The sequence below is a fragment of the Hyaena hyaena genome, unplaced genomic scaffold (genome assembly GCF_003009895.1).
Source record: "Hyaena hyaena isolate Hyena2069 unplaced genomic scaffold, ASM300989v1 scaffold_3, whole genome shotgun sequence".
Lineage (NCBI taxonomy): Eukaryota > Metazoa > Chordata > Mammalia > Carnivora > Hyaenidae > Hyaena > Hyaena hyaena.
The window spans coordinates 5,648,755-5,672,501 of record NW_024080635.1 but is presented as its reverse complement, the minus strand read 5'-3'; the positions used below and the strand labels follow the sequence as shown (position 1 = coordinate 5,672,501).

Genomic DNA, 23,747 nt, shown 5'->3' with positions numbered 1-23,747 from the left:
ATCAAGGTGACCCGCCTGTAATCTCAGGGAGGCAGGGCAAGGATGTGATTGAAATTGAGAAAACAGAGGCCTAATCAATTGCATTGTGCTCTATCTGAAGGGAACAGAAAGATGCACAGAAAAGGGGGTGCAAAGGACAATTCATTCGGATGCACCAGAGAGAGGGACAGGGAACCAGCAGATATAGGATTCCGGGCTCAGGTATCTCTGGTCTCTGCTGAGGAGCAGTGAGGGCCTGGCAAACACCAGAAGTTTCGCTACCCTGCTGGGCCTTCACTGAACCTGAATGGGTGTCCATGCACCAGGCATGGCCCCATTGGATAGACAAGAATATTCTGGTGCTAGGAGAAGACTATAGAGAGCTATAGAGACTAAGAACACCGATTTGGGGGTCAGAGGACCTGGTTCAAGCCCCCACTCTGCAACTTAAAACTATTTACTCCACGGTGCCTCAGTTTCCTTATTAGTAAAATGAAGATACAATAGCCTTCTCCCCATGAGGTGCTGTGAGGATTAAATGACAGCATGCATTTAGCAGGACGCCTGGTATCGAATAAATCATTTGTAAATGCTCGTGACAAAGAGAACTAACATGGCTTGGGCATTTTATTGCCGTTTCACAGATGAGGAAACGGAGGCTTGGAGAGATTAATAACTTGCCCCAAGTCATACAGCTAGTGAGTGGTGGAGGCAAGATTCACACCAGGCACTGAAGCCCCAGAGTTGAGCTCTTATCTGCTTACTCCAGAGCAGGCAGAATAACGGGGCCTCCAGCTTTGTGCATCAGGCCCTTGTGAGTTGAGTCAGCCAGAGAATGGCTCTTGGGAAGTCATGGCCCCTGAGATTGCGTGTGCAGAGCTAAGTGTCCCACCCCTGTGACCACCTCTCTCAGCAGCCACTTGGCCTCTCTCCACCTTACGGCTCCCATTCAGCAGTCGCCAGCACAGGGTTAAGCACGAGGAATTCCCAGTCTGCAGTGGCCACCTTGTCCCCTTTCCTTAGGATGCTCAACTTGGGGGCATTTCCAGGGACTCTTTCTACCAATATCTAGAGGGAGGAGGATCCTCCAATATCTACTTGGGGCTGATAAGATCTCTTCCCAAAGCTCAGCGTCTAGAAAGATCATGGGCCTTGGTATGAGACCCAAGTTCAAGTCCCAGCTCTGTCACACGCACCTGTGTGAACATGGTACTTCATATAACCCCTGAGCCTCTGTTTCCTCATCTGTAAGTGGGGGCTAATCATAGACTCAGACTCAGAACTGGATTCAGTGAAAAGATGGATGTAAACACATCTGGCATGCAGCAGACACTTAATAAGTGAGTTCTTGTTATGACTATGATTTCTCCCAAGTCTGGCTGTGATCTCCTCCGGAACAGAGACAGGTCTTGTTCGTGTTTGTTTTTCTGGGGTCGTGCCTAGCAAAGGGCCCTTCCAGAGTTAATGCTTAGTAATTGCCAGCTGCGGCAGCAATTCCTAGCTCCCAGACTCCATCCTTTCCCCTTAGTAAGCTAGGGGTCAATGATTTCCTGATGGGAGAGGTGGGGACCCTTATTCTCTGTTCCTTTTGTTTCCACTTGGAGGCACATCAGCTGCCAAAGTCTCTCAAATCTGCGGCAAGGGCATGGGACAATTCTTCACTGCACAGGTGCGTGGCGCATTGTATAGCGCCCCTAATCCCTGCCCACTACATGCCTGTAGGAGCCCTCGGTCATTGTGTCAAATAAAACTGCCTTCAAACCTCTCCAGAGCCCCCTCGCGCAGGCAGAGACGCCTGGAGTGAAATCCAATGAGCTAGACTAGCTCTCAGACCTCTCTCTTCCCCTCCCCTCCCTTCTGTACCACCTTGGGGAACGGCAGAGGGTCCATTGTCTTCCCCATTGCCCCCATCAGAAGAGGACTAAGGTTCTGCTCTTGTGCCTGTGAGGAATGGTGTATCTGCTGAAATCAAGTAAAGAATGAGCAAACCCACTGCACACAGATGGAAAGCCACTTCAGTAATGAAGGGGACATTTTGATCTCCAGTTGCCTATCTTCTGTATCCATCTCTAAATTTGTCCTAATCTCACATGGGGACAAGCATCAGGACTTTTGGGTATCCTAAAACACACTTTAAGTTCCTTGTGTTTAGTAGGCACTAGGGTACTCTCTCACCACCCCCTCCTGCCAGCAGCCAAAGCAGTCACACTCACCTTCCTCTGGCCACCATTCGCCCTAACAGAAGGGATTTTCATGGCTCAAGGATTCATATTATCACTTTTCTTATTTACAAAATCAATGAACACGCACACGATTCAGAGAAGTGGTGAGTCCTCAGCAAGCCTCTCCCTCACCCTGGGCTTGGACCCCAATCCTGGACTCCAGTGTCCACCCAGCAGGAAAGACTTTCCCTGTCTTTGCAACTTATAGACACAAGAGAACTGAGTTGAAGGTGAATTCACGGTGGGATGACAGGATTTTAAAAAGCAGGAATAGGAGGTAAGTGAGGGAAAGGACATACAGTTTTATAAATAACTAGACAAAGTCTAAGCATTCCTTTTGGGGGAGAGGTGGGAAGAGAGCCTAAAGGTAGGGGTCTAAGTTGGAAGGGGAGAAACAGTGCTTGGGGCCAGAGTGAGGGATGATCTCTGCGCCTTGATTTACCCCATCTTTAAAATGAGTGCGTTGTCCTAGATGGTGTCAGGGCAACCTGCTTGCTCTGACCTGCTAGGCCCCTGTAGGGGTCTGAGCCTTAGGGCTTTGGGACCAGAGCCCTAGGGATTGGAAGGGATTGGTGGGCACCCCAGAAAGGCGACTGATGCTCAAATAGGCTATGTCTGATCCCCAGGCTGGTACTGGGGTTCCGTGGAGGTGAAGTAGTCCTCAAGGAAGGCCTGCAGGTACTCAAAGGTAGGCCTCTCCTCCGGGTCCAGACGCCAGGTCTGCTCCATGGCCTCGTACAGGGATGCCGGGCAGCCCGGGGGGCACGGCATGTGGTAACCATGCTCCACCTGTTCCAACACTTCCCGGTTGTTCATGCCTAGGGGGTGGGGCTCCGTTAGTCAGGGTATTTAGCCCCTCCCAAAGAGGCAGCCAGGAGGAAGCCCTTCCGGTGACCACCCACCCTTCAACCCTCCCACCCCAGCAAACCTGGGTAGGGAACTCGGCCCTTGCTGATGAGTTCAGTGAGCAGGATCCCAAAGGACCACACATCTGACTTGATGGTGAATTTGCCAAAGAGAGCAGCCTCTGGGGCTGTCCACTTGATGGGGAACTTGGCCCCTGGAGAGATTGGGAGAGAAGGGAGAGTTATTGAGGGGGTCCCTGAGAACAGCTGAATTAAGAGAATGGTGTGTAGAGGCGCCTGGCTGGCTCAGTTGAAAGAGCATGCGACTTTTGATCTTGGGGTATGAGTTTGAGCGCCACATTGGGTGAAAAGGTTATTTAAATAAACTTAAAAATTTTTTTTAAACTTTTTTACTTATTATTGAGAGACAGAGAGAGACAGGGCATGAGCATGGGAAGGGCAGAGAGAGGAGGAGACACAGAATCTGAAGGAGGCTCCAGGCTCTGAGCTGTCAGCACAGAACCCAATGCGAGGCTCGAACTCACAAACCGTGAGATCATGACGTGAGCCGAAGTTGGAAGCTTAACCAACTGAGCCACCCAGGTGCCTCTAAATAAACTTTTAAAAGACAGAGAGAGATAATGTTGCGTTTAGGATTGGGGGCTCTAGAGAGGTCTCTGAGCATTACAGAAAGGACCTGGTATGTAGCCAGCATTTACTATGTATCTAATATAGTATTGAGCACTTTACAAACATTGTAATAATTCTCATAATAATAAAAGCTAACACTTGTATGGCCTTTACTACATACCTGGCACTATTTTTGTTTGTTTGTTTTAAAGTTTTTATTTACTTAAGTAATCTCTACATCCAACATGGGGCTCATGTTGGGCCTCATGACCCCGAAATTAACAGTCACGCACTCTTCCATCTGAACCGCTAGGCATCCTTGTCAGGCACTGTTTTAAGGTGATTTACATGCATTAACTCATCTAGCCCTCACAAAAAAAACCTATGAGGTAGATACTAATTATCCCCATTGTACAGATTTAGAAAAGGAGGCGATGAGTAGTTAAGTAACTTGCCCAGGTCATATAGCTTACAAGTGACTAGGATTCATTCCCAGGCATTCTGGTTACAGAGTTTCTATCATTACACTCTATTGTCTTTCACTTGAGAATTACAGTAGTGCCTGACATACATCTGTTGTCTTGCTGTTGTCTGAATATTTTCATTTTATAAATGAGAGAAAAATAGCTCACAGAGATTAGGTGACTTGCCCAAGGCCACTTGTCTGGTAAGCAGAGGAGCTGGGATTTGAACTCAGAGTTGCTTCTTATACTACATCAGGATGGGAGTACTGGGGATAGCCTGGGAGTTGGGGAGGGGGGGCGAATTCCTGTGTATGTTTATGCCTTGCAGCATCCCCTTGGTATAATAGGGAGCTCTTGAAAGGTGAGGAGAGACAGGGTACCTTGCCGGGGATTGTACTCATTATCCTCAATGAGACGGGCCAGCCCAAAGTCAGCGATCTTGCACACCAGCCGTTCCCCAACAAGGATGTTGGCTGCCCTCAGGTCGCGGTGAATATAGTTCATGCGCTCCATGTAGGCCATGCCCTCAGCTACCTGGGGGGGGGGGGGCGGCAAGGTATGGAGAGATGAGAACACCATGGCTTGTGTGAGAGATCATTTGAAAAACCCACTTTCCAGATGAGGAGACTGAGGCAAAGAGATGGGCAGTGTCGTGCCTCAGGTGGCACAGATGATCCAGTGGATGGGACTGTACTTCCAGGGGTAGAGTAGGTGTTTGAGGGCACAAGGATTTGTGGAAAGTTAATAGGGGCGGAGTCTGAGATAAAGGCTGCTGTTCCAGTTTACCTGGGCTGCCATGTCCACCAACTGGGGCAGTGCCAAATTCTGGCCCTCCCGGTCCTTCAGGAACTCCAGCAAGCTACCTGAGGAAAGGAACTCAGAAAATCAGCCGCATAAGACTACCCGCTCCAGGCGGCCCCGCCCCTGTCCGATCCGCTCTCACAGAGCTTGGCCCTGCCCCGTTCCCAGCCCTCTCTCTTAGATCCGTCCACACTCAGCATCCTACCAGGTGCCTCGATCCCTCACAGGTCTCGCCCAGGCCCGGGTCCCACAGACACCCGGACTCTGCCAACAGCTCACTTCGTGTCCTCCTCGGTCCCCCTAGACACGCCCCACTCGACCCCGCCCCAGACCCTGCCTCTTCACAGATTCGCTCTTTACTCACCCAAGCCCCACCCACCATGGGACCCACCCCCATCCCCACTCCTCCCACCCCGGCCACGGCCGAGGCCCCACCCCCAGCCCTAGCTCCAGCGCCGGCCGGTCTTCCTTGGACCCGCCCCACTACCAGCACTCACGTGGTTTCACTCAGCCCAGCCTCGCTCTCCGACTGCCCAAAGTCCCCTGTCCCGTCACAGTTCGCCACTCGCGGCCCTCCCCCAGAGATTCCCATCTGACCTTCGACCCAAACCCCGCCCTCCCGGACTCCGCCTCCTGACCCCGCCCCTCACCGTGGCACATGAACTCTGTCACGATGTAGATGGGCTCCTCTGACACCACGGCGTACAGCTGCACCAGCTTGTCGTGCCGCAGCAGCTTCATGACCTGCGCCTCCTCCAGGAAGGCCTTTGGGGACATGGTGCCCGGCTTCAGCGTCTTGACCGCCACCTTCGTGCTGCCGTTCCACGTGCCTGCCAGGTGGCCTCGGTTTGTCAGCACGGGCTCCCGGAGGTCCCAAGCCCTCGCCCAGCCCCCAGGGCCTCAGGACCTCCGTACCCAGCCACACGTCTCCGAAGCAGCCGGTGCCTAGCCGGCGCTGGAGCGTGATGGAGCTGCGGCTGATCTCCCAGGCGTCCTTGGCCAGGCCCATTGTCTGTGGCTTCATGGTGGTGCAGGCCGCTGTGAGCAGGTGGCATAGCCCATCGTTCACCTCTGAGGAGCGGGGGTGGGAGGTGTTGAAGGTCACAGGCAGCCCAGGACGCCCCACACATTCCTCATCCCATCCCAGGCTCCCCCCAACCCCCTCTGAAACTAGTGGAAAGGAACTAGGCCACAGATGAGGTCACAGGCTGGGGCTGAAGACATGATCCACTGAGTAGGTGAATATGTTCCTGTCCAAGGAAGGAGGTGGAGAGGGAGAGTTGATCCCTGCAGGGACTGGGCCAGGGGGTGGGGGTAGGGGGTGGGGATCCTTCCCATAGGAGGTGGCCTCCAGCTAGGCCTCCAAGGTTAAGGGATTCTAACAGGTAGAAATGGAGTTGGGGATTCCAGACAAAGATGTGGACATGAGGCCTTCACCCTTCCATGGACCTCATCTTTGGCCTAATCAACCAAAGCAGAACCCTAGGCATTGATTCCCAGCTTCCTCTCAACCCATCAGCCCATCCTGCAAGTCGGCCACGTTCAGCCTCCTACCCAGCTTGGACATTAGGGGGCGCCCTTTGGACGTTGACAGTCTCACCCCTGTTTTCCCTGGAATCCTACAAAGGGTTCTGGGCTGGAAACCCAGAACTAGGGTTCCAGTTCTGCCCCAGGCTCTACTGCTTTGGTAGCCCTTTTCCTTCTCTGGCCTAATTCTCAGTGGGTCCCTAATTCAGAGACCCGAAGCGCACACCAGCCCCCAGGGTCAGCCTCACCAACATAGTGCTGTACCAGCTCCTGCACGGAGTTGAACTGGGCCCGTGTGGTGATGTAGTAGCCACCTGTGTCCAGCTTCCGGATTTTGTAATGCTTCACATGGTCGCCTCTGGCCTCGTCCCAATCACGGATGGACAGGGAGTAGCCACCTGTGGGGAAGGGTCACCTTCAAGGCTGCTTCCCTCCCCACTCCTGATATGGGAGGCAGAGAGGCTCAAATGCCTGAGGACTCAGAATTTGGATGGCCACATCCCTTGAACCCGGTCCCAGTCTTTTTTTTTTTTTAATTTTTTTTAATGTTTTATTTATTTCTAGGAGAGAGAGAGAGACAGTGTGAGCAGGGGAGGGTCAGAGAGAGAGGGAGTCACAGACTGAAACAGGCTCCAGGCTCTGAGCTGGCAGTCAGCACAGAGCCCGACGCGGGGCTCGAACACACGAACCGCGAGATCATGACCTAAGTGAAAGTCGGACGCTTAACTGACTAAGCCACCCAGGCACCCCAAACCTGGTCCCAGTCTTATCTCTGCCCCTCCATCCCTGTCCCAGTCTGGGCCCAGGCCTTGACCCGAGCCCCTGGCCACTTCTCCTCGCCCCACCACAATGGCTGGGCTTCCCAGTTGCCCCTTCCCAGGGCCCACCTTTGGTAGTCTCACTCTCACGAATGAGGAAGGCCCCCCGGGGGTTCCCCAGGGAGAGCAGCTGCCTCTCTGCATCCTTCCTCCCGATCTTTCCAAAGTACCACCTGTTGGGAAGGGCCAGAAAGAGTCAGATCCACCCAGTTCAACCCCCAGCGCAGCCTCCTGGGGAAAAGCTACCTCAAGATTCCAGTTCTTCACCCACGAAATGGGGCTCAAACACCTGCTTCACAGCCTGGTCATGGGGAGCATGGAGACAGGAATGTAGAGTTGACTCACAGGAGCACCCAGTAAAAGTTAGGCTTCTCTCCATTCTCTGTGGTTCTCTTCAATTAAAATCGCTAGGACCCCAGTCGCCAGTGACCTCATCGGGGTGTCACCAGGTCCTTAGTGCATATCGCTACTGCTCCTGTAGGGCCTCATTTTATAGATGAGGAACTTGAGGCTCAGAGAGAGGAAGTGAGCTGCCCATAGGACTGGCTGATGAAGTCTACCTGAAATCCCGCGCTGCCTAGCCTAGGGCTTTTCCCACTACCCGGACAATCTCTCAGACCCTTCTTCCCACATTCACCCCTGCCCCCAAACCCTTTCCGCCTGTGACTTCCAAATGATGGCTTTTCTTGCTTTTCTTCCCCACTCTCTGACTGCTCCTGCCCGGCTCTGACTGCTGCTTTTCCTTGACACTTATAAATTTGGATGTTCTTCTAAGTATCGACTTCAACCTCCAGCCTCAAGCATTCCTCCCCTCTCCTGGATATTCTTCCTGGGACCAAATTGCAGCTTAAAAAAAAAAAAAAAAAAAAAATTGACAGGGGGCAGGCCTCCAGGTAGCTCAGTCAATTGAGTGTCTGACTTCAGGTCAGGTCATGAGCTCACAGTTCATGAGCTCAAGCCCTACATTGGGCTCACTGCTGTCGGTTTGGAGCCTGCTTCAGATCCCCTGTCCCCCTCTCTCTGCCCTTCCCCTCTCTTCCTCTCTCTCTCTCTGTCTCAAAAATAAAGAAAACATTTTTAAAAATTTTATACAATATTTATTTATTTTGAGAGAGAGAGGGAGAGAGAAAGAAACAGAGTACACAAGGGGGGAGGGGCAGAGAGAGAGGGAGACAGACTCCTAAGCAGGTTCTGCACTGTCAATGCAGAGCCTGATGTGGGACTTGAACTTGTGAACCTTGAGATCACGAAGTCAAGAGCTGGAAGCTTAACCAACTGAGCCACCCAGGCACCCCCCCCCCCAAACTGTAGCTTTAAATGAACTGTGAAAGTATACTGGGGGGATTGAAGTACCACAGAAGGAAGATTCAGATGTCATTTGATCACTAAATGGCCAGTCCACACGTGGGTTCTAGGCACAGTTTGGGGAACAGGGAAGGCATTGGCTAGGGGAGTGTGTGCAGGTGGGCAGGCAGAATGGGGAAGGAGGAACTGTTGAAGGACTGTGTAGATAGGACACATTCCCAAGCTTTTTCAAAGCCCTGTTCTCCCCGCCCCCAGCCATGATATCAGTTACTTCCTTAATAATTAATATAATCATAATACCACTTATCTTATGTCAGGTTCTTCTTTAATACGTATTGTATTCGTTTAATTCTTCTTTTTTAATTTGTAAAATGTTTATTTACTTTTTTTGAGAAAGGGAGACACAGGGCATAAGCAGGGGAGGGGCAGAGAGAGAGGGAGACAGAGAGTCTAAAGCAGGCTCCAGGCTCTGAGCTGACAGCTCAGCACAGAGTCCAATGCGGGGCTTGAACCCAGAGGGTGAAATCATGACCTGAGCCGAAGTCAGATGCTTAACTGACTGAGCCACCCAGGTGCCCCTAATTTAATTCTTAAAAAAGAACTTTTCAAAGTTTATTTATTTTGAGAAACAGAGAGAGCAGAGGAGGGGGAGAGAGACTCCCAGGTAGGCTCTGTGCTGTCAGTGCATAACCTGATGCAGGGCGTGAACTCACAAACCATGAGATCATGACCTGAGCCGAAACCAAGAGTTGGGCACGTAACCGACTGAGCCACCCAGGCACCCCTGTTTAATTCTTATAACAACATTGTGAGGTAGGTACCTTTATTAACCCCCCACCCCATTAGACATATGAGGAAATTGAGATACCTAGTGGTTAAGCAACTCGCCCAAGGCCACAGGCTCTTCAGCTGTGTTACCAGAATAGGAACTCAAGCTGTCTGCTCAAGAGCCTGCACTCTTAACCACAGCACGGCTCTTAACCATGACACTGCAGCAAGTGAGCTCAGAGCTTCGTGACACTGCTTTGAAGGTGTGGATACAGCACGAACCCCCAAACCTCCTACCTTCTGCACCCTCACCGGATCTCTCCTCCATGACTCCTATCACTTTGCCCAGATGAAGGCTCACTCCTCCCTGAGCTGTGGGCCCCATCTACTCCCCTCGGCTCAGAGACACCTCTCCCCTACCAACCAGCCCCCACGGCAGCCTCTCCATCCCACCAACCTCTACATATGCCCACGTTTCTTCCTTCCCCCCAAAACTGTTCTAAGCCCTAACTTGCCATCAACATTCTGTTATATCTCTCACCTCCCCTTCACTTGATAAAGCACTTCACACTTGGGTCTCTACTTCCTCACCTCCTACTCCCTACCAGGTCCTGCTGTCTGGCCTCCACCCCCACTTCACACAGAAAGATCCCTCACCAAGGTCACCCCCATTGCCAAATCCAGTGTCAGCCTCTGACACTCCCTTTCTTGTTTCCTGCAATCTCTCCTCCACCCTCTTGGCTGTTCCGACTTGGCTTGGCCTGGTTTTCCAACAGCAACTTCTCCTTTAAGGCAGCTTTCCTCCGAAGTTGGGTCCCAGGGCCGATCTCTTTCCCACTCTCCTGCTCTTCCTTCACCCTCGCATGCAGCTTTAATTGTCACCTCACTCTGAAGAGCCCCGGCTTTCCACCCCAGCCCAGCTGTGTCTCTGCAAGGGCCACAGCAAGTGAAGAGCCTTAATGCCAACTAGGAAAGGATGCCCCTCCCTCTGGGCTAATTCAGCAGGCTGGCTTGGCCTGGGTGGGGCCCCTCTTCTACAAGCACAACCTAATCCGATTCCTGGCAGTGTCTTCCACCTGGGTGTTCCTTTCTGCGAACCTCAACCCAATGAGTCCCCCAGCCCCAGAACCCTGACACCTATACCTGCTCCTGGCAGTCCCCCACTTTAGCAAATGGCACCCTCACCCACTCCGTTCCTCAAGAAGACGTTGGGTCACCCTTGATTCTTCCCCACTCCCCATCACCCAATGTCAAATTAGTCACCAAGTCCTGGTCTCTCCAATCTTTTCTTTCCCCATATATGTATATATAGGTATACATAGATAAAAAGCTTTTATGAGCCTCAGTTTTCTCATCTGTAAAACGGAGACAATAATAATGCCAATCATGTAATTGTGAGAATTAAATGCCTCAGGATAGGTAAAGCAACTGTCATCATATCTCAGGTTATAAGGTACACCATGAATGACAATATCCTGCCCCCTTAACAGAATTAATTCTAAGTAATGTCCCCTTGCGATTGTTTAGCGTTTTACAAATTTTCAAAGTTCATGTGCTGCTGTTATCACTGAAAGTCAATATGGAAAATGCTTAGCAAATGCAGCCAGACTATCTGGGTTCAAATACCAGCTCCACCTACTTACTAGCCATGTGAACTTGAGCGGGATATTTCATTTCTCTGCGCCTTAGTTGCCTCATTCATAAAACAGGGTATTAGTTCCTAACTCTGTTAATACACAGAAAGCACTTTGACTAGGGCCCAGAACATGGTACATGCTACGTAAATATTATTTACTGTCATTATCATCATTATTCTCTTCTCTTATTCACAAAATGACCTCATAGAATCGTAAATAAGAAGATAGGCTTAGAGTGGGGCTGTGACTCAGAGGTGGCCTTGGAATCCAGGGTTTTGTCCCGTCCATAGGGATAGCCACTCCCCACCCCTACTCACTCTTCAGCCTGGATGGAGTCCACAGGGGCCACGTAGTTGCTGGGAATGTAGCCAGTTTGTCCGGAGCTGAGAGACCGAGCTTCCCACCAGTCTCCCTCACTGCAGGCACATGATACAGGGTGTCAGTGGCAACCCAGCCCCCTGGAGCCCCCTGGGGCCATGCAAAGGGTCAGGTGGAGACTAGCCCTGCCAGCCCCTCACCTTGGACACACACACACACACACATACACACACACACACCGGAGCTTTTGTCTGCTCTGCTCTCAGCCACTGTAGCTGCCCCAAGAGACTTTTCCCTGCAGAAGCAACATGTCTGGGGCTATGTAGGCCTTCTGGCATCTCCTCTGGCTTCTCAGCTGGGCTGGGGTTTGGGTAGGCAGTGGACAGCTAATTCGGTCACTTCCCACTGAAATCCTCTACCACCCCCAATGACTGCATATTTCCTTCTGGATAAAATCCAGAGTCTTCAACATGGCTTAAAAAGGACTGCAGAATCTGTTTCCACCCACCTCTCTAGCTTCTGCTCCCTCCATTCTACACCTCATACTTTATGAGCCACCTAGACTGAACCACTGGGTGGTTTCCAGAAGTCACCATTTATTCTCATCCTCTCTCACGCTCCCCTCCTCTTTTCTCACCTCTTCCCTCGACATCTATTCATTTTTTCCTAGCCTCACCTTAGAAATCACCTCCTCCAGGAAGCCTTCCCTGATCACTACTACCCTGGAGACCATATATAGTGTTCTTTCTGTGCCCATATGTTCTCGTGCCTGCCCCCCTACATAGCAGCAGTTACTCAGAGTTGTTAGTGTCATATCTGTGTCCCCAACTAGGCTGGAGCTTTCTGAGGGAACAGGTAGGATTCCTATATGGGTCTGGTTCCCAGCCCAGGCCATGTCCTGAGCTGGGTGGCCTGGTTACTTACGTGTTGTTCAGGATGTGGAACTTCTCACCCTTGGTGAAGGTGAGGTCGTCCTCTGTCCGGGCCTCATAGTCATACAGAGCGGTGAACAGGGTCACCCCAGTCCCTGCAGAGTCAGGGCTACTCAGCAGAGTAGGGTATGGGACCAGGGGCTCCAAGGCGACTGCACCCCCAGAATCCTGTTCCCCACACGGGCTCTGTGCCTCCCCGCTCCTGCAGTGACTGGTTCCCAAAGGCCTTCAGAGTCCAGTGGATTTCTGATTGGGGCCTCACAGCTTGGCTGCCCATGGATTCAGGACACATGCCTTCCAGCCCTTCCCACCCACCCAGGGGGAAGTTCCCAAGTCACCCACTCCTCCTTTTCCCCACCAAGACTTCCCACTTGGGTCTGCCATCAGGGTTCCTCTCTCAGATGGGAACAGAGCTCTGTTTCCCGTTGACACTGGGTTTCTGAAGGTAGGCCTGCACACTCTCCCCCAGACTGTGCTCTGAAAGCAGGGCCGTGTCTCCCATGCCATACTGGAGGCTCCTATAGACGTCTCCCTTTCCTCCAGGTTCTCCTGCGATCCAGGCAAGGCCTGCCTCCAGCCCACGGGACTCACCTGAGATGCCCCTGATGGTGCTCCCATCCAGGAAGGGGGCGCTGGCAGGCTGAGTAGGGAAGTTGTTGTAGTTGGGGATATGGGCAAAGGAGGACCCAGCCCGGGCCTGAGTAGGGTCAGGGCCATAGCGGTCCACAGCCCCACTGCCCCTGTAGTCCCCTTCCAGGCCAACATCCTCCTTGGTCTCTGGCTCCAACTTCTTGCAGAACACACAGCCCATTCCAGGTGCCCTGCTACAGAATGGGGCATACCTCACTCTATGGCCCCTGCCGGATGTGCCGTTCTACTCACACATGTGTGCACACGTGCACACGCACACTCATGCCGGCATGCAGTGTCCACTCTCCGGGTCCCCCCTAGTGAAGGATGAAGGTGCAGGGTTACCTTTGGGTCTCCCTCCCCACTGCCTTGTTTGGAGAGAGGATGTATACCCTCAATGCACTGCCTTTCTGCTTTGGGATGCTGCTGCGTTGATTTGTATATTTTTCCCTTCTTTTCCATCAACAGGTTGTGGTTTCATGACACTCTGCAGAGTGCTTGTGTATGTATGTCTTTTGTGTGTCTCTAAGTATTTGTGAATATGCACATTTGTGGGTGGGTGTCTGTATGTGTTTATGCAGCCTCTTGTGGATGTTAATGTGTCTGTATGTGTGTGTGCATGTGGGTTCACATCAGTGCATGTGATGGCTCTGTGTGTGTTCATGTCTTATAGGTTGTATACGTATGTGCGTGTTTCTGTGCAAGTACTTATGTATGTTCCCATGTGTGTGTCTGTGCATGCAGGTGGGCTGTGTGAGCAGATGTCCTGTGTCTGTGTGTCATGACCAGGTGTATAGCCCTGCGTGGGAGGGCTGTCTGTGTGTGTGTATCTGTGTGTGTGTGTGTGCGTGTATGTCTGAATGTCTCTGGGTGTATGTGTGTGTGTCTCCCTCTGTGCATGTACATGTCTACGTACCGAGGCGTATTTGTGTGCGAGTGTGCGTGGGGGCTCTGTGTGTCTGGACCTGGAGATTCCCTGCGGAGGGGGATCAAGGCCATTTCCTGTTGTGGGTCCAGCCTCTGGCCTCTTAAGCTGCCTCTTTACGGTTCCCCCATCTGTTACCTAGCAACAGGGCCCACATAGGAGGAGGGGGCTGTGATGAGTTGTGGGGCTCAGGAAGGCCACCCCCCGTTTTCCTGACCCTGAAAGCCCTCAGTCCCCACTCTCCGCACTCACCCCTCAGGCCCCTACTCCTGGGTCAGTGGAGCCGCAGCATGGTCCTTGGGAGGGGCCAGAGACCTGAGGGCGAGAGAGAAGGACGTGGAAGATGAAGGCTTGCCAAGGTTCTTGCGAGCCAGCTGCCAGATTCTGCCCTCTTCAGGAAGCCAGGCATGACTCTGTCCCAGCATGACTTCTGCCTTCACTTTCCTTCCTACCGCCCCTGGCAAACTTACACATCCACCCTCACGCAGGACACACCACCCACACCAACTCTCTCACACTCACATCCACCTGACACACCAACTCACCACCACATACAGTAACACACACCGGCACATAGTCACACGCCAACACCCACAGTGTACACTTGCATGAGCGAGCTCACCAACACCAACATAGTAGCACAAACTAATGCTCACATGAGCCCAAGCTCTCACACGCAGACACACGTAGACACACGCAGACATAGGCACATGGGCTGCCTCTCAGGTGGACAGACTCATGGTTAGATACTCATATTTTTGCATTAGACCCGTCCCTTTCATTGGATTTCTATCGAGCCATGCTAGCTCCCTCTTAGGCACCCCCATCACTGGATCCTAAAAACTGCCCCTTCCCTCTATACGATGCCCCTGCTCCGTAAACCCCAGCAGCCCCAGGGTTACGTCTGGTGGCAGAGTGAAGACAGACACCTACCTCCAGAGCTTGTTCCTATCCACACATCAAGAAAAGGCTCAGGTCAGAAGCCAGGGCCACGAAGATCCCTTGGGGAGCACCCCCAAATAAGCCAAGGCTTTCCTGGTAGCTATGTTCTCTGAGCAACAGGGCAGCAGATCATTGAGCAAGGGCTCCCCACGCCCCACCAGAAACTCTGCCATTGCAACACTTAGAGAGGAACTGCTAAGGAGAGGGCTCGGTTTCCTAAGATGTGAGAGGAATGAAGAGTTGTAGGGTGGGGCCAACCCAGTGAACCCTGATTTCCCCCAGAGGGGCTGAGGACCTTCGTCTTGCCTTTCTTGACCCCTAAGTCCAGTTCCCTTATGGACAGCCTCCTCCTCTTCTCTCTCTGGGTCCCTCCCCTCCTACTGAGCACACTCACCTCTTCCAGGAAGCCTTCCCGGCTCCACCAGCGCCAGCTGCCTAGCCGATGGCTCTGTCACATCAATGCCCTGACCCCCGCTCTAGGCCCATCAGCCCCTCTCACTCTTCATAACTATTCTCCTGTGTGTGTAGGGGGAGTGACACCCATCTGGTGAACTGCGAGGCGGGCTGTGGTAAGAGCCCTAAAATAGCCTGTGTTCACTAAGCCATTGCTGCGATCTTCACCTCAAGACCCCTCCCCTGGGGTGCAACCGCTGTGTCTGAAAGGCTCCAGGACACCGAGGGCTGGTCAGGGCCGGGGAGAGAATATAGGTAGAGGTTGGGGGCATCCAGGGAGCAGGGAGGAAAGGAATTTCAGGCACTGAGGGGACAGAGGGGTTAAGATGAAAACAAAGGATACAGGGTGCGAATGGAGGTCTTCTCACAGGAAGACACACACACATCTCAGAGGGCACACAGGGCCTACAGCCAGATCCACACAGACCTCCCGACGCATTCCTGGATACACACGTTACCTCGGCTGCACACAGCACCCCACAGAGACTCTGAACTCTTCTCTACACACGCATCTCAAGGACACCCACTTCCACACATACACACACCTCCGGCCCTCAGCCATTTGCACACGTACACACAGCCATGCATACCGCCTCTCCCACAAGAACAACATATACAGAGTTTATAGCGCTTGCTGTGTGCCAGCCGCTGGATCAAACACTTCACATATATCGCCACGTTTTATTCTCGAAACAACACTATGAGATGTTACTAATATTGATAAGGCAACCGACGCACAGAGAGTTTGGGCCCAAGGTCACGCCCATGATGAATCCTGACATTGGGCTCCAGAATCTGAACCACTTCTCGCCATTGTCTGGTCACAGACGCGGATAATCACAGCCACTCCTGCAAGAGGGCACAGATGTACGGAGCACCCAGAGGGACACACAGAGTTGTACAGAGCCCTCTCCCCAGCCACAGACCCACACAGAGCACCTCTCTATAAGAGGCGCAAATTTGTACAACCTCTTGGGTCCCTACATAGATACAAGGTTGCCACTTCCAACAGTACCCAGGTAAATATCACCACAACGTTTTTATTTTTATTTTTTAAATTCTTCTTTTTGTTTTAAGTTGGCTCTACACCCAATGTGGGGCTCGAACTTATAGCCCCGGGATCAAGAGTCACATGTTCCACTGACTGAGCCAGCCAGGCTCCCTACCACCACATCTTTATTTTGTTAAAAAAATTTTTTTTTAATTTTTTAAAATGTTTATTTACTTTTGAGACAGAGAGACAGAGTGTGAGCAGGGAAGGGGCAGAGAGAGAGGGAGACACAGAATCCAAAGCAGGCTCCAGGCTCTGTGCTGTCAGCGCAGAGCCCAAAATGGAACTCTAACTCATGAACATTGAGATCATAACCTGAGCCGAAGTCGGACGCTTAGACTGAGCCACCCAGGTACCCCGCCTACCACACAACATTTTAAAATCGGCCGAATGGGAGCCTCAAATTCTGCATGCCTGGAATGAGTTGGGGGTGGTTCAGAAACTGTCAGCCTCTGATAAAGAGGCAGAGGGCTCTGTGGGCTGAGGAAGAGCTGTCAGTGCAGGGAACAGGCAATGGGGAGCAGCTTTCAGGACTTGGCGCTCCCAGGCCCGATGGGGACAGAAACCCAGGGCCGGGCATGGCTCTCTGAGCACCAGGTTGCTGAGGGGGTTGGTGGAAGTGAGGTGAGGTGGTGGTGCACACTGTTTGGCATCTGCATGGCCCAAGGCATTGAGGGGCCCATGCTGGATGTGACCGCACTCCTGTGGCTTTGTCAGAGGAAAGAAAGAAATGGGAGAAACAGAAAGAGAAGGCAGAGACAGAGACTCAGAGAGTCTCAAAGAGAAAGACAGGCACAAAGAGAAACACAGTGCGGAGTGCTGGCACACCGACTCTCAAAAGAAAAGAAAGACCCTGATTTGTACCATTTGCTGATTTCTGTGGTATAAATATTCCCGCCATGGCTGATTTCGAGTAGCTGAGGTGACTTCCTGAGTGCTGGGCTGGGAAGAGATTCAAACAATCAGCTCCCCAGAGCCAATGCTAGCTGGCTCCAGCAGCCCGCTGACAGGAAGAAAGAAAAAGAAAGAGACACAGATAGAAATGAGACAGAGAAAGATAACAGAGATCTGGAGACATAAAAAGAGAAAGGTAGAAACGAAGAGAAAGACCAAGAACTTAAGAGGCAAAGGCGGAGGGAAAGAGGCAGAGGAAGCAGGTTGAGTCCTCTGTGCTTCAACAGCCCCCAGGACTCTTCCGCGGCCAGTCCAAGGGTATTTGACTTCCTAGAAGTCTGGGTGGCAATAATTATTCTCTAAAATGTCTAATTTATTAAACACTTATCCAGGGCCTGGCATTGTGACAAGCAATTCCCATACACAATCTCCTTTAGTTACCTGAGGAAGTAGGTGTTATTACTATCACTATTTAACAGATAAGCAAACTGAGTCACAGAGAGGTGCGGTAATTGCCTCAAGATTACACACTAAGTAAAGGGAGAGTAAAATGCAACCCCAGTCCATTTGGCTCTAATTCCACTGTAAGCACCGTTCTATTTTGGAGCCCTACTAGAAGCAGTCATAGGTGTCCCTTAATGAGCACCTACTGTGTGCCAGGTCCTCGGCTACATGCTCTAAGTCCTCATTACAGCCCAGAGAGGGGAAGTTTGGATTGTCTCAGGCAGCCGTGACTTTCATACCCTTAGAATCTGAACTCAAGCTTTTCTCTTCTCAGAACTGAACGGGCTGCCTACTACCACTGGGAGCAAGCAGCTCAAAGAGGGGCCACCAGCATTCTGCAGGAACTCGGGTCGGTTTATGAGGATGTCCCTTAAACGTCTGGTTGACCATCAGTTTTTATAGCCTCATCTGTGTCAAAATCAGGTTGTGAGTGTCAGAGCTGAGGTTCACCCCTAGACCAAGGTGCTCCTGTCTTCAACACCTCCTTCTGTGTGGCCCCAACTCTGTTCTTTTACTTTTTTTTTTTTTTTCCAATGTAAGCTCTGTGCCCAACATGGTGCTTGAACTCACAGCCCCGCGATCAAGAGTCACATGCTCTATCGACTGAGCAAACCAGGCATCCCGGTTCTTTATATTATTAGCTCTGGGACCTCGGATGAAATGATATAAGCCCCTCTGAGCTTCAGTTTTTCCATCTGTACTTTCTGTGGTGTTGTTCGGAAGGCTTGAAGAGATGTGGCTCTTGACCAGCGGGCAGTGGTCAAGTGAAGCTGAAAACCATAGGCAGGAAAGCTAGAATATTCCCCAGAGAGAGACCATTTATCAGTTCATCTCCCTCTAGTGTGTAGGGGATGGGAGTGGGGGAAGTGACTTGCTCAAGGTCAAACAGCCACACAGGGGATTCAAAGCCAGGACTGTTAATTCGGGTCCAGAGTTGAGTTCCCACCGTGGCTGGTGGCTGTATTCTTCAGAGCCTGTGTAGGAGGTCATGCTGTCCCTGACTCATATGCATCACATTTCCAGCCCCCAGCCACCCCTGCCATGTGGCAGCTGGCCACTCAGCAGGGAGCCTGCCTGTGGCCTAGCGCTACTCCTGGACCGAGGGGCCCGGGCCCACCCACCCTCTCCTGAGGTCCACACGTCCCCAAGTCATGTCAGGGCTTTGATGTAGACACAGTATGTCCTGCCCCCCTCCCCCGCCCCCCCCTCCCCTGCCCCCCTCTTCCAACCCCTGCCAAGTATCTACGGGACCTGGATACAGATTTAAGCTGGATTCTACATGACCTGACAACTAGCTTGAGACATTGAGGAAGTTGGTTCACGTCTCTGAGCTGTAGTTTCTTTGCCTAGAAAATAAGAATATAAATCTCTACCCCTGGGGGTTGCTTCTGAACATCAAATGTGAAAGCACCAGGCACACAGCTGGTGCTCAGTGAACTTTCACTTCCGCTCCTTTCCCTTGAGGAAGGCCCCTCCAAGGCCCAGGGAGGTGGCGCAGGCAAGGGTGGGGAAGAAAGAGAAGTTCCCAGGGTGAGGTGGGAGGGCTGAGCTGGTTCAGTCAAGGGAGGTGGGTGGGTGGGGGGGGGGCGGATTTCAGAAAGAGGGAACTGGGACTTTGGGGCAGCACAGGAAACCACCATCCTGCAAGAGTTCCGGCTACTCTTCAGGGCTCTGGGCCAGCCAGGAGCAGGGCACAAGTCTCAGTCAGCCTCACTGACTCCCATCCCCTCACCAAGACCCTCCCCCTCCCCAAGGCTTCCATCCCTCACCCGAAGAGGCCTTCCACCCCTCACTGAACTCCAGTGTCCTTACTCACCCCCATCTCTCCCTGAAGCCTCACCTCTCCTTGAGCCTCAACCATCCCACACCATTCTTTCTTGAGGCCTTACAACCCCCTACCTCTGGACACCCAGGGCCTAAGAAGACATACCCCAGTCAGACTCTACTGCCTGGTAAAGCCAGGTATGTGGGGGGGAGGGATGTGGATGAGGGGGCCTCTCTTTGTCATACGGGTTTTACTCCACATCATCCTAAATGTGTCAGCTGAATTTTCTCCACTTGTGTGGGTAATGGTGAATTCTCATCTATTGCTAAAAAGTCACCCCCACCAGCTTCTAAAATAAAGGTATTTAAGGCTTCAAGGTTTTGGGGAGATGGGGGCCATGGGTGGTTCAGGGGGAGCTGAGGGAATAGGAGTCTTCCAGACAGGAAGCCTTCTTCCCTGGTTCCACCTTAAACCAGCCCAAACTCTTAAACTAGAGGGATCTGCTGGCCTGCTGGTCCACTTGGTGCACAAGGAGTCCCGGCTTCTCCTTCCCCAGCTCTGGAGTCGCCCCTCCCCCCAGCCTCCCAAGGTCTGGCCACTTCCTTTGCCACATTAGCCCCAGGTGGCTGTAGAGAACCCTCACACCCACACATGCTCACAGGCTCATGCTCATTCACTCAAAGCCCGAACCTCACAACATCCTGACACGTCACTCACAGCTTCGGCCCGCTGGGGAGCCGGAACCAGCCATGCAGCCCATGAACACCCCACCTTCTTCCACCATTCCCCACTCACCCACTCCCCTTTCCACAGGCCTGCAGGGGATTTAGTAGGAGGGGGCGGGGATGCAGGCCTCAGCTCTGGCTACTTCCTTCACCTTGGCAGGGACTGCAGGGATGAGATGCCCCGGGGGCACCTGGCTGGCTCACTTAGTCAGCGCCTGACTTCGCTCAGGTCATGATCTGACAGTTTGTGGATTTGAGCCCCACGCCATCAGCCTCTTTGCTGATGGCTTGGAGCCTGGAGCCTGCTTCGGGTTCTGTGTCTCCCTCTCTCTGCCCCTCACCCACTCATGCTCTGTCTCTCTCTCAAAAATAAATAAACATTAAAAAAAAAAAAAAGGTGCCCTGGCTTCAAATCCCTGCTGCTGGCCCTGTCAGTCCTAGACTCTTGATGCTCCATCTTCCCATCTGTGAAGTGAGAGCGGAGCCCTCCTTTCTCATTGCCCCACAGATGGAAGGAGGCCAAAAGGCTCAGGGGTCACTGGGTGCAGCACCATCGGGGGTGGGGGACTGACCTCAAATCTGCTGACTTTCCCAGTATGGCACTTCGACAGATCCACAAACATTTCTTTACTAGATGTCACATGTGTGCTGGTCCCTGAGGCCCTGTCGGGCTTTCTGTACCCACTCCATGCTTTTGAGATTCTGCACCTGATTCTGGGGATTTGGGATGGATGGGGGGATGGGGGCTGAGTAGGGGCTGAGGTGATTTCCCCCCATAATTCGAATGAGGAAAATGAGGCCCAGGGAAGTCCTCTAACTTGCCTAAAGTCACACAGCCATCCAGGGCCCAGTCTGGCTAAGTTCCTTCCGACTGCAGATCCTCGCCCCCGGATGCCCGAACGCTTCGCAGCATTGCCTTACGCCTCTGTCCAGAAGCCTGCCCCTGACTGAGGACCCAAAATGGGGGCGGAGGGGGTACCAAAGGGGGCTGCGTTGGCAACGCGACCAACAGCAGCCAAGCGCTGGTCTCGGCCTCTCCACCCTCTGGTTGCTACGGAGACAGCCCCTCCGGGCAATCGCGGTCAAAAGCAGGATTTCCGTCGGGGCTGCCAGCAATTCCCGGATCCCGAGGGGAACGTGGACCGAGACTGCCACTGGAGGTGGGAAGGGGGCACCCAGAGGGGCCCATCCCTGCTGAGGGCGGGGACTTCCCCAGGAAGCCGGGACCCACGCCTCTAGCGCCTTGGAGGAGTCCCCTAGCCATCCGCGACCCTCCCACCAGTGCCGGGGCGGGAAAGTTCAGGGGGCTGCAATTTTGGCTGCTTCCCCGCCCCTCCCGGCTGCAGGCCTCACCCTCGACTTCTGCTGATTTGGGATAGGGGGGCTTCCTGGACCCCCAGGATTGTGCCTCACTCCGTGCGTTCTCCAGAAATGATTCTCCTTGACGTCCTCCTGCAAACTCTCTCACCTGGTCTTCCCAGCAGCGCCCCCCTCCCCCCGCACCTAGTTCCCCTCTTCCAGACCTTTCTAGCTTCTTCCCAGATCCTCACTTTCAAGGTCCGCTCAGTTTATTCCCCCAGCCCCTTTTGGGAGAGTCCCCTTAGTCCCTCTCCCCTGACTCAGCCCCCTTCCCAAATTCTATTACTTTCACTCTACAGGTTCCCTCTGTTTTCCCTACCAGACTTTTTTGAGGGGGGGTTTCCCTTCGATCTGCTTTCTCCATATTCCTTCACACACACACACCCCTGATTTTATCAGTCTCTTTCTCCAGGTCTCCTCAGTTTTCCTCTTTAGGTCCTTTTCGGGGGGGGGGGTCCCTTTGACCCGCAGCTCGCTCGGCTCTGCTCACGCCGCCGTCGGGCCCCACCTGACGGCCGCCTACCTGGTCCCAGGGGAGGCCGCCTCGGACAGACCCCAGGAGAGCCAGCCGGGCTCCCAGCAGCCGCGAGTGCAGACGCCGCGGGGGGCGGGGGCGGGGAACTGGGGAGCCGCGGGCCTCGGACCGCCGCCCGCGCAGGGGAGGAGGAAGCCGCCGCGGACTTCTCTTATTGCAGCCCTGCGGCGGTGACGGCGGCGGCGACGGGGAAAAGTCCCAGGCACGCCCCAGCTCCGAGCCGGCGGCCCGGGGGGAGGGGCCCTCAAATCCCAGGCCCGCCTGCTCCCACTTCCCGCCTCCCCCGGGTTACCCGGGTTCGGCTCTCCCAGCCCTCTCCCGGCACCCCAGCTTCTCCCCCAGACCCGAACCCCCAGCACAGCCTTCCCGAGGGGCCCCTCCAAAGGGGCAGGTTCCCCCGCTTCCGCCCCCGCTCCCCGCCCCTAGAAGCACCTGTTTTTTTAGACTGATTGGATTTCAGGTGAAGAAGCCGCTTTTCCGTATAGCCGAAGCCCACCCCCACCCCCTTTCGCAGCTGGGAAAACTGAGGACCAGATGCGGGCAGGCCTTACCCAAGTTCTCCACAGCCCGCGTTGAATTCAGATTGCTGTCACCCGAGCCACTGCGGATCCAATCGCCTTGCCTTGCCTCCCACAGGAGCCGGATAAGTGGGGGCACAGGGATGTAGGGCGGTGGGGAGTGCGGGGGACCCTTCTCCTCGGAAACCGCTTTTCGGAGGAATCGGCTCTCAGGCCACACCGAGGGAGGGAAGCGTGTCAGCCTCCCGCACACACCCAAGATTTAGAGAAACTTGAGTGTCATCCTTAGTTCCAGCCTTTCTGACTAGGAGGGATCCCTGACACCCCCCCCCAAGCACACACTTGGGGTTCAATCCTCCCTCCCTCCACTGTTACTGTTCAGCCTTAAATCGAGGGCCAGGAAAACCCCTCCTCCTCTGGGGAGGAGATGTGAGTGGGAGGGCCATTTGGTGAAGTATGTGTGTTCAGGATATGAGATGGCAGGGAGGGTGTGTGAGCCCAGGTGTGTGTGTGTGTGTGTGTGTGAGTGCACACTTGTGTGTGTGATTATAGGCAATGGAGTCGATGACTGCAATGTTGGAATCAATGACTGGGACACCTTTCGCAGGCACGTGTGTTTCTACATATGAGCAGGGATGTGTGTGAATGTGTGTGTATGTGTGTGAGAGTGTGCTGTGCACACATGCTCAGGTATGTCCCAGTGTGACTGTGGGATGTACGGAAGGATGCTTTTCTCTTAGCACAATGAAAGGAGGGATGGGAAGGAAGAAACGGGAGGAGGTAGAAATGCAGGGACTTGGGAACAGCGGCCTCACATTGGCAGCGCAGCATCACAGCCACCGGCAAACACCACCTAACTGGCTATTGGTCCACATATTTACTTAACAAACAAACAAATATTAATTATTGCCTGTCAGGTACCAGGCTTCGGGAACACAGAGATTAATGAGACTGGTCCCTGTCCCTAAGAGATCCCCAATCTATCAGGCTCTCTCTGTCATCCTTCAAGTTCTGGCTCCTCAGCAGCCCTTCTCTGACCACCACCCCCATCGGCAGCACCTGCTACTTGGTGACCACTGGTTCCTGGGTTTTCCTCAAGGACAAGGACTGAGTCTGACTCTTATCAACGCTCCCAGCCCCTAGGGTAGTACACAGAGTAACATGTTCTCTGGGCACAGGAATGCATGGATCCATCAAGGA

At 53.2% G+C, this 23,747-nt stretch overlaps 1 protein-coding gene across 5 annotated transcripts; it reads right to left on the bottom strand.

Annotated features, from left to right (window-relative positions):
- Window positions 1–2,244: 2,244 nt before the first annotated feature.
- Window positions 2,245–22,868, bottom strand: FGR (FGR proto-oncogene, Src family tyrosine kinase). 5 transcript variants are annotated; one of them, XM_039233263.1, is made up of 13 exons: window positions 22,581–22,868; window positions 14,054–14,116; window positions 12,838–13,070; window positions 12,239–12,341; window positions 11,314–11,412; window positions 7,356–7,459; window positions 6,717–6,866; window positions 5,857–6,012; window positions 5,592–5,771; window positions 4,927–5,003; window positions 4,521–4,674; window positions 3,130–3,261; window positions 2,245–3,019 (listed from the first exon to the last, which is right to left on the bottom strand). In XM_039233263.1, exons 3-13 carry the CDS (start codon window positions 13,055–13,057, stop codon window positions 2,811–2,813), a joined length of 1,584 nt encoding a protein of 527 aa, XP_039089194.1. In that variant the 5' UTR covers window positions 13,058–13,070; window positions 14,054–14,116; window positions 22,581–22,868; the 3' UTR covers window positions 2,245–2,810. The 5 variants fall into 5 exon arrangements, with proteins under 5 accessions (XP_039089194.1, XP_039089179.1, XP_039089209.1 ...); XM_039233248.1 differs by lacking the exon at window positions 22,581–22,868 and adding an exon at window positions 22,018–22,114; XM_039233278.1 differs by lacking the exon at window positions 22,581–22,868 and adding an exon at window positions 22,018–22,114 and having other exon boundaries at window positions 12,838–13,067.
- Window positions 22,869–23,747: the final 879 nt, after the last annotated feature.

Excerpts from the sequence above, each read along its gene's own strand:
- FGR (XM_039233263.1), bottom strand. The coding sequence starts at position 13,057 with ATGGGCTGTGTGTTCTGCAAGAAGTTGGAGCCAGAGACCAAGGAGGAT. Across the intron at positions 6,013-6,716 it reads GCTGGTACAGCACTATGTTG|AGGTGAACGATGGGCTATGC; the intron begins GTGAGGCTGACC and ends CCCGCTCCTCAG. Across the intron at positions 3,262-4,520 it reads TGAGTACAATCCCCGGCAAG|GGGCCAAGTTCCCCATCAAG; the intron begins GTACCCTGTCTC and ends CAATCTCTCCAG.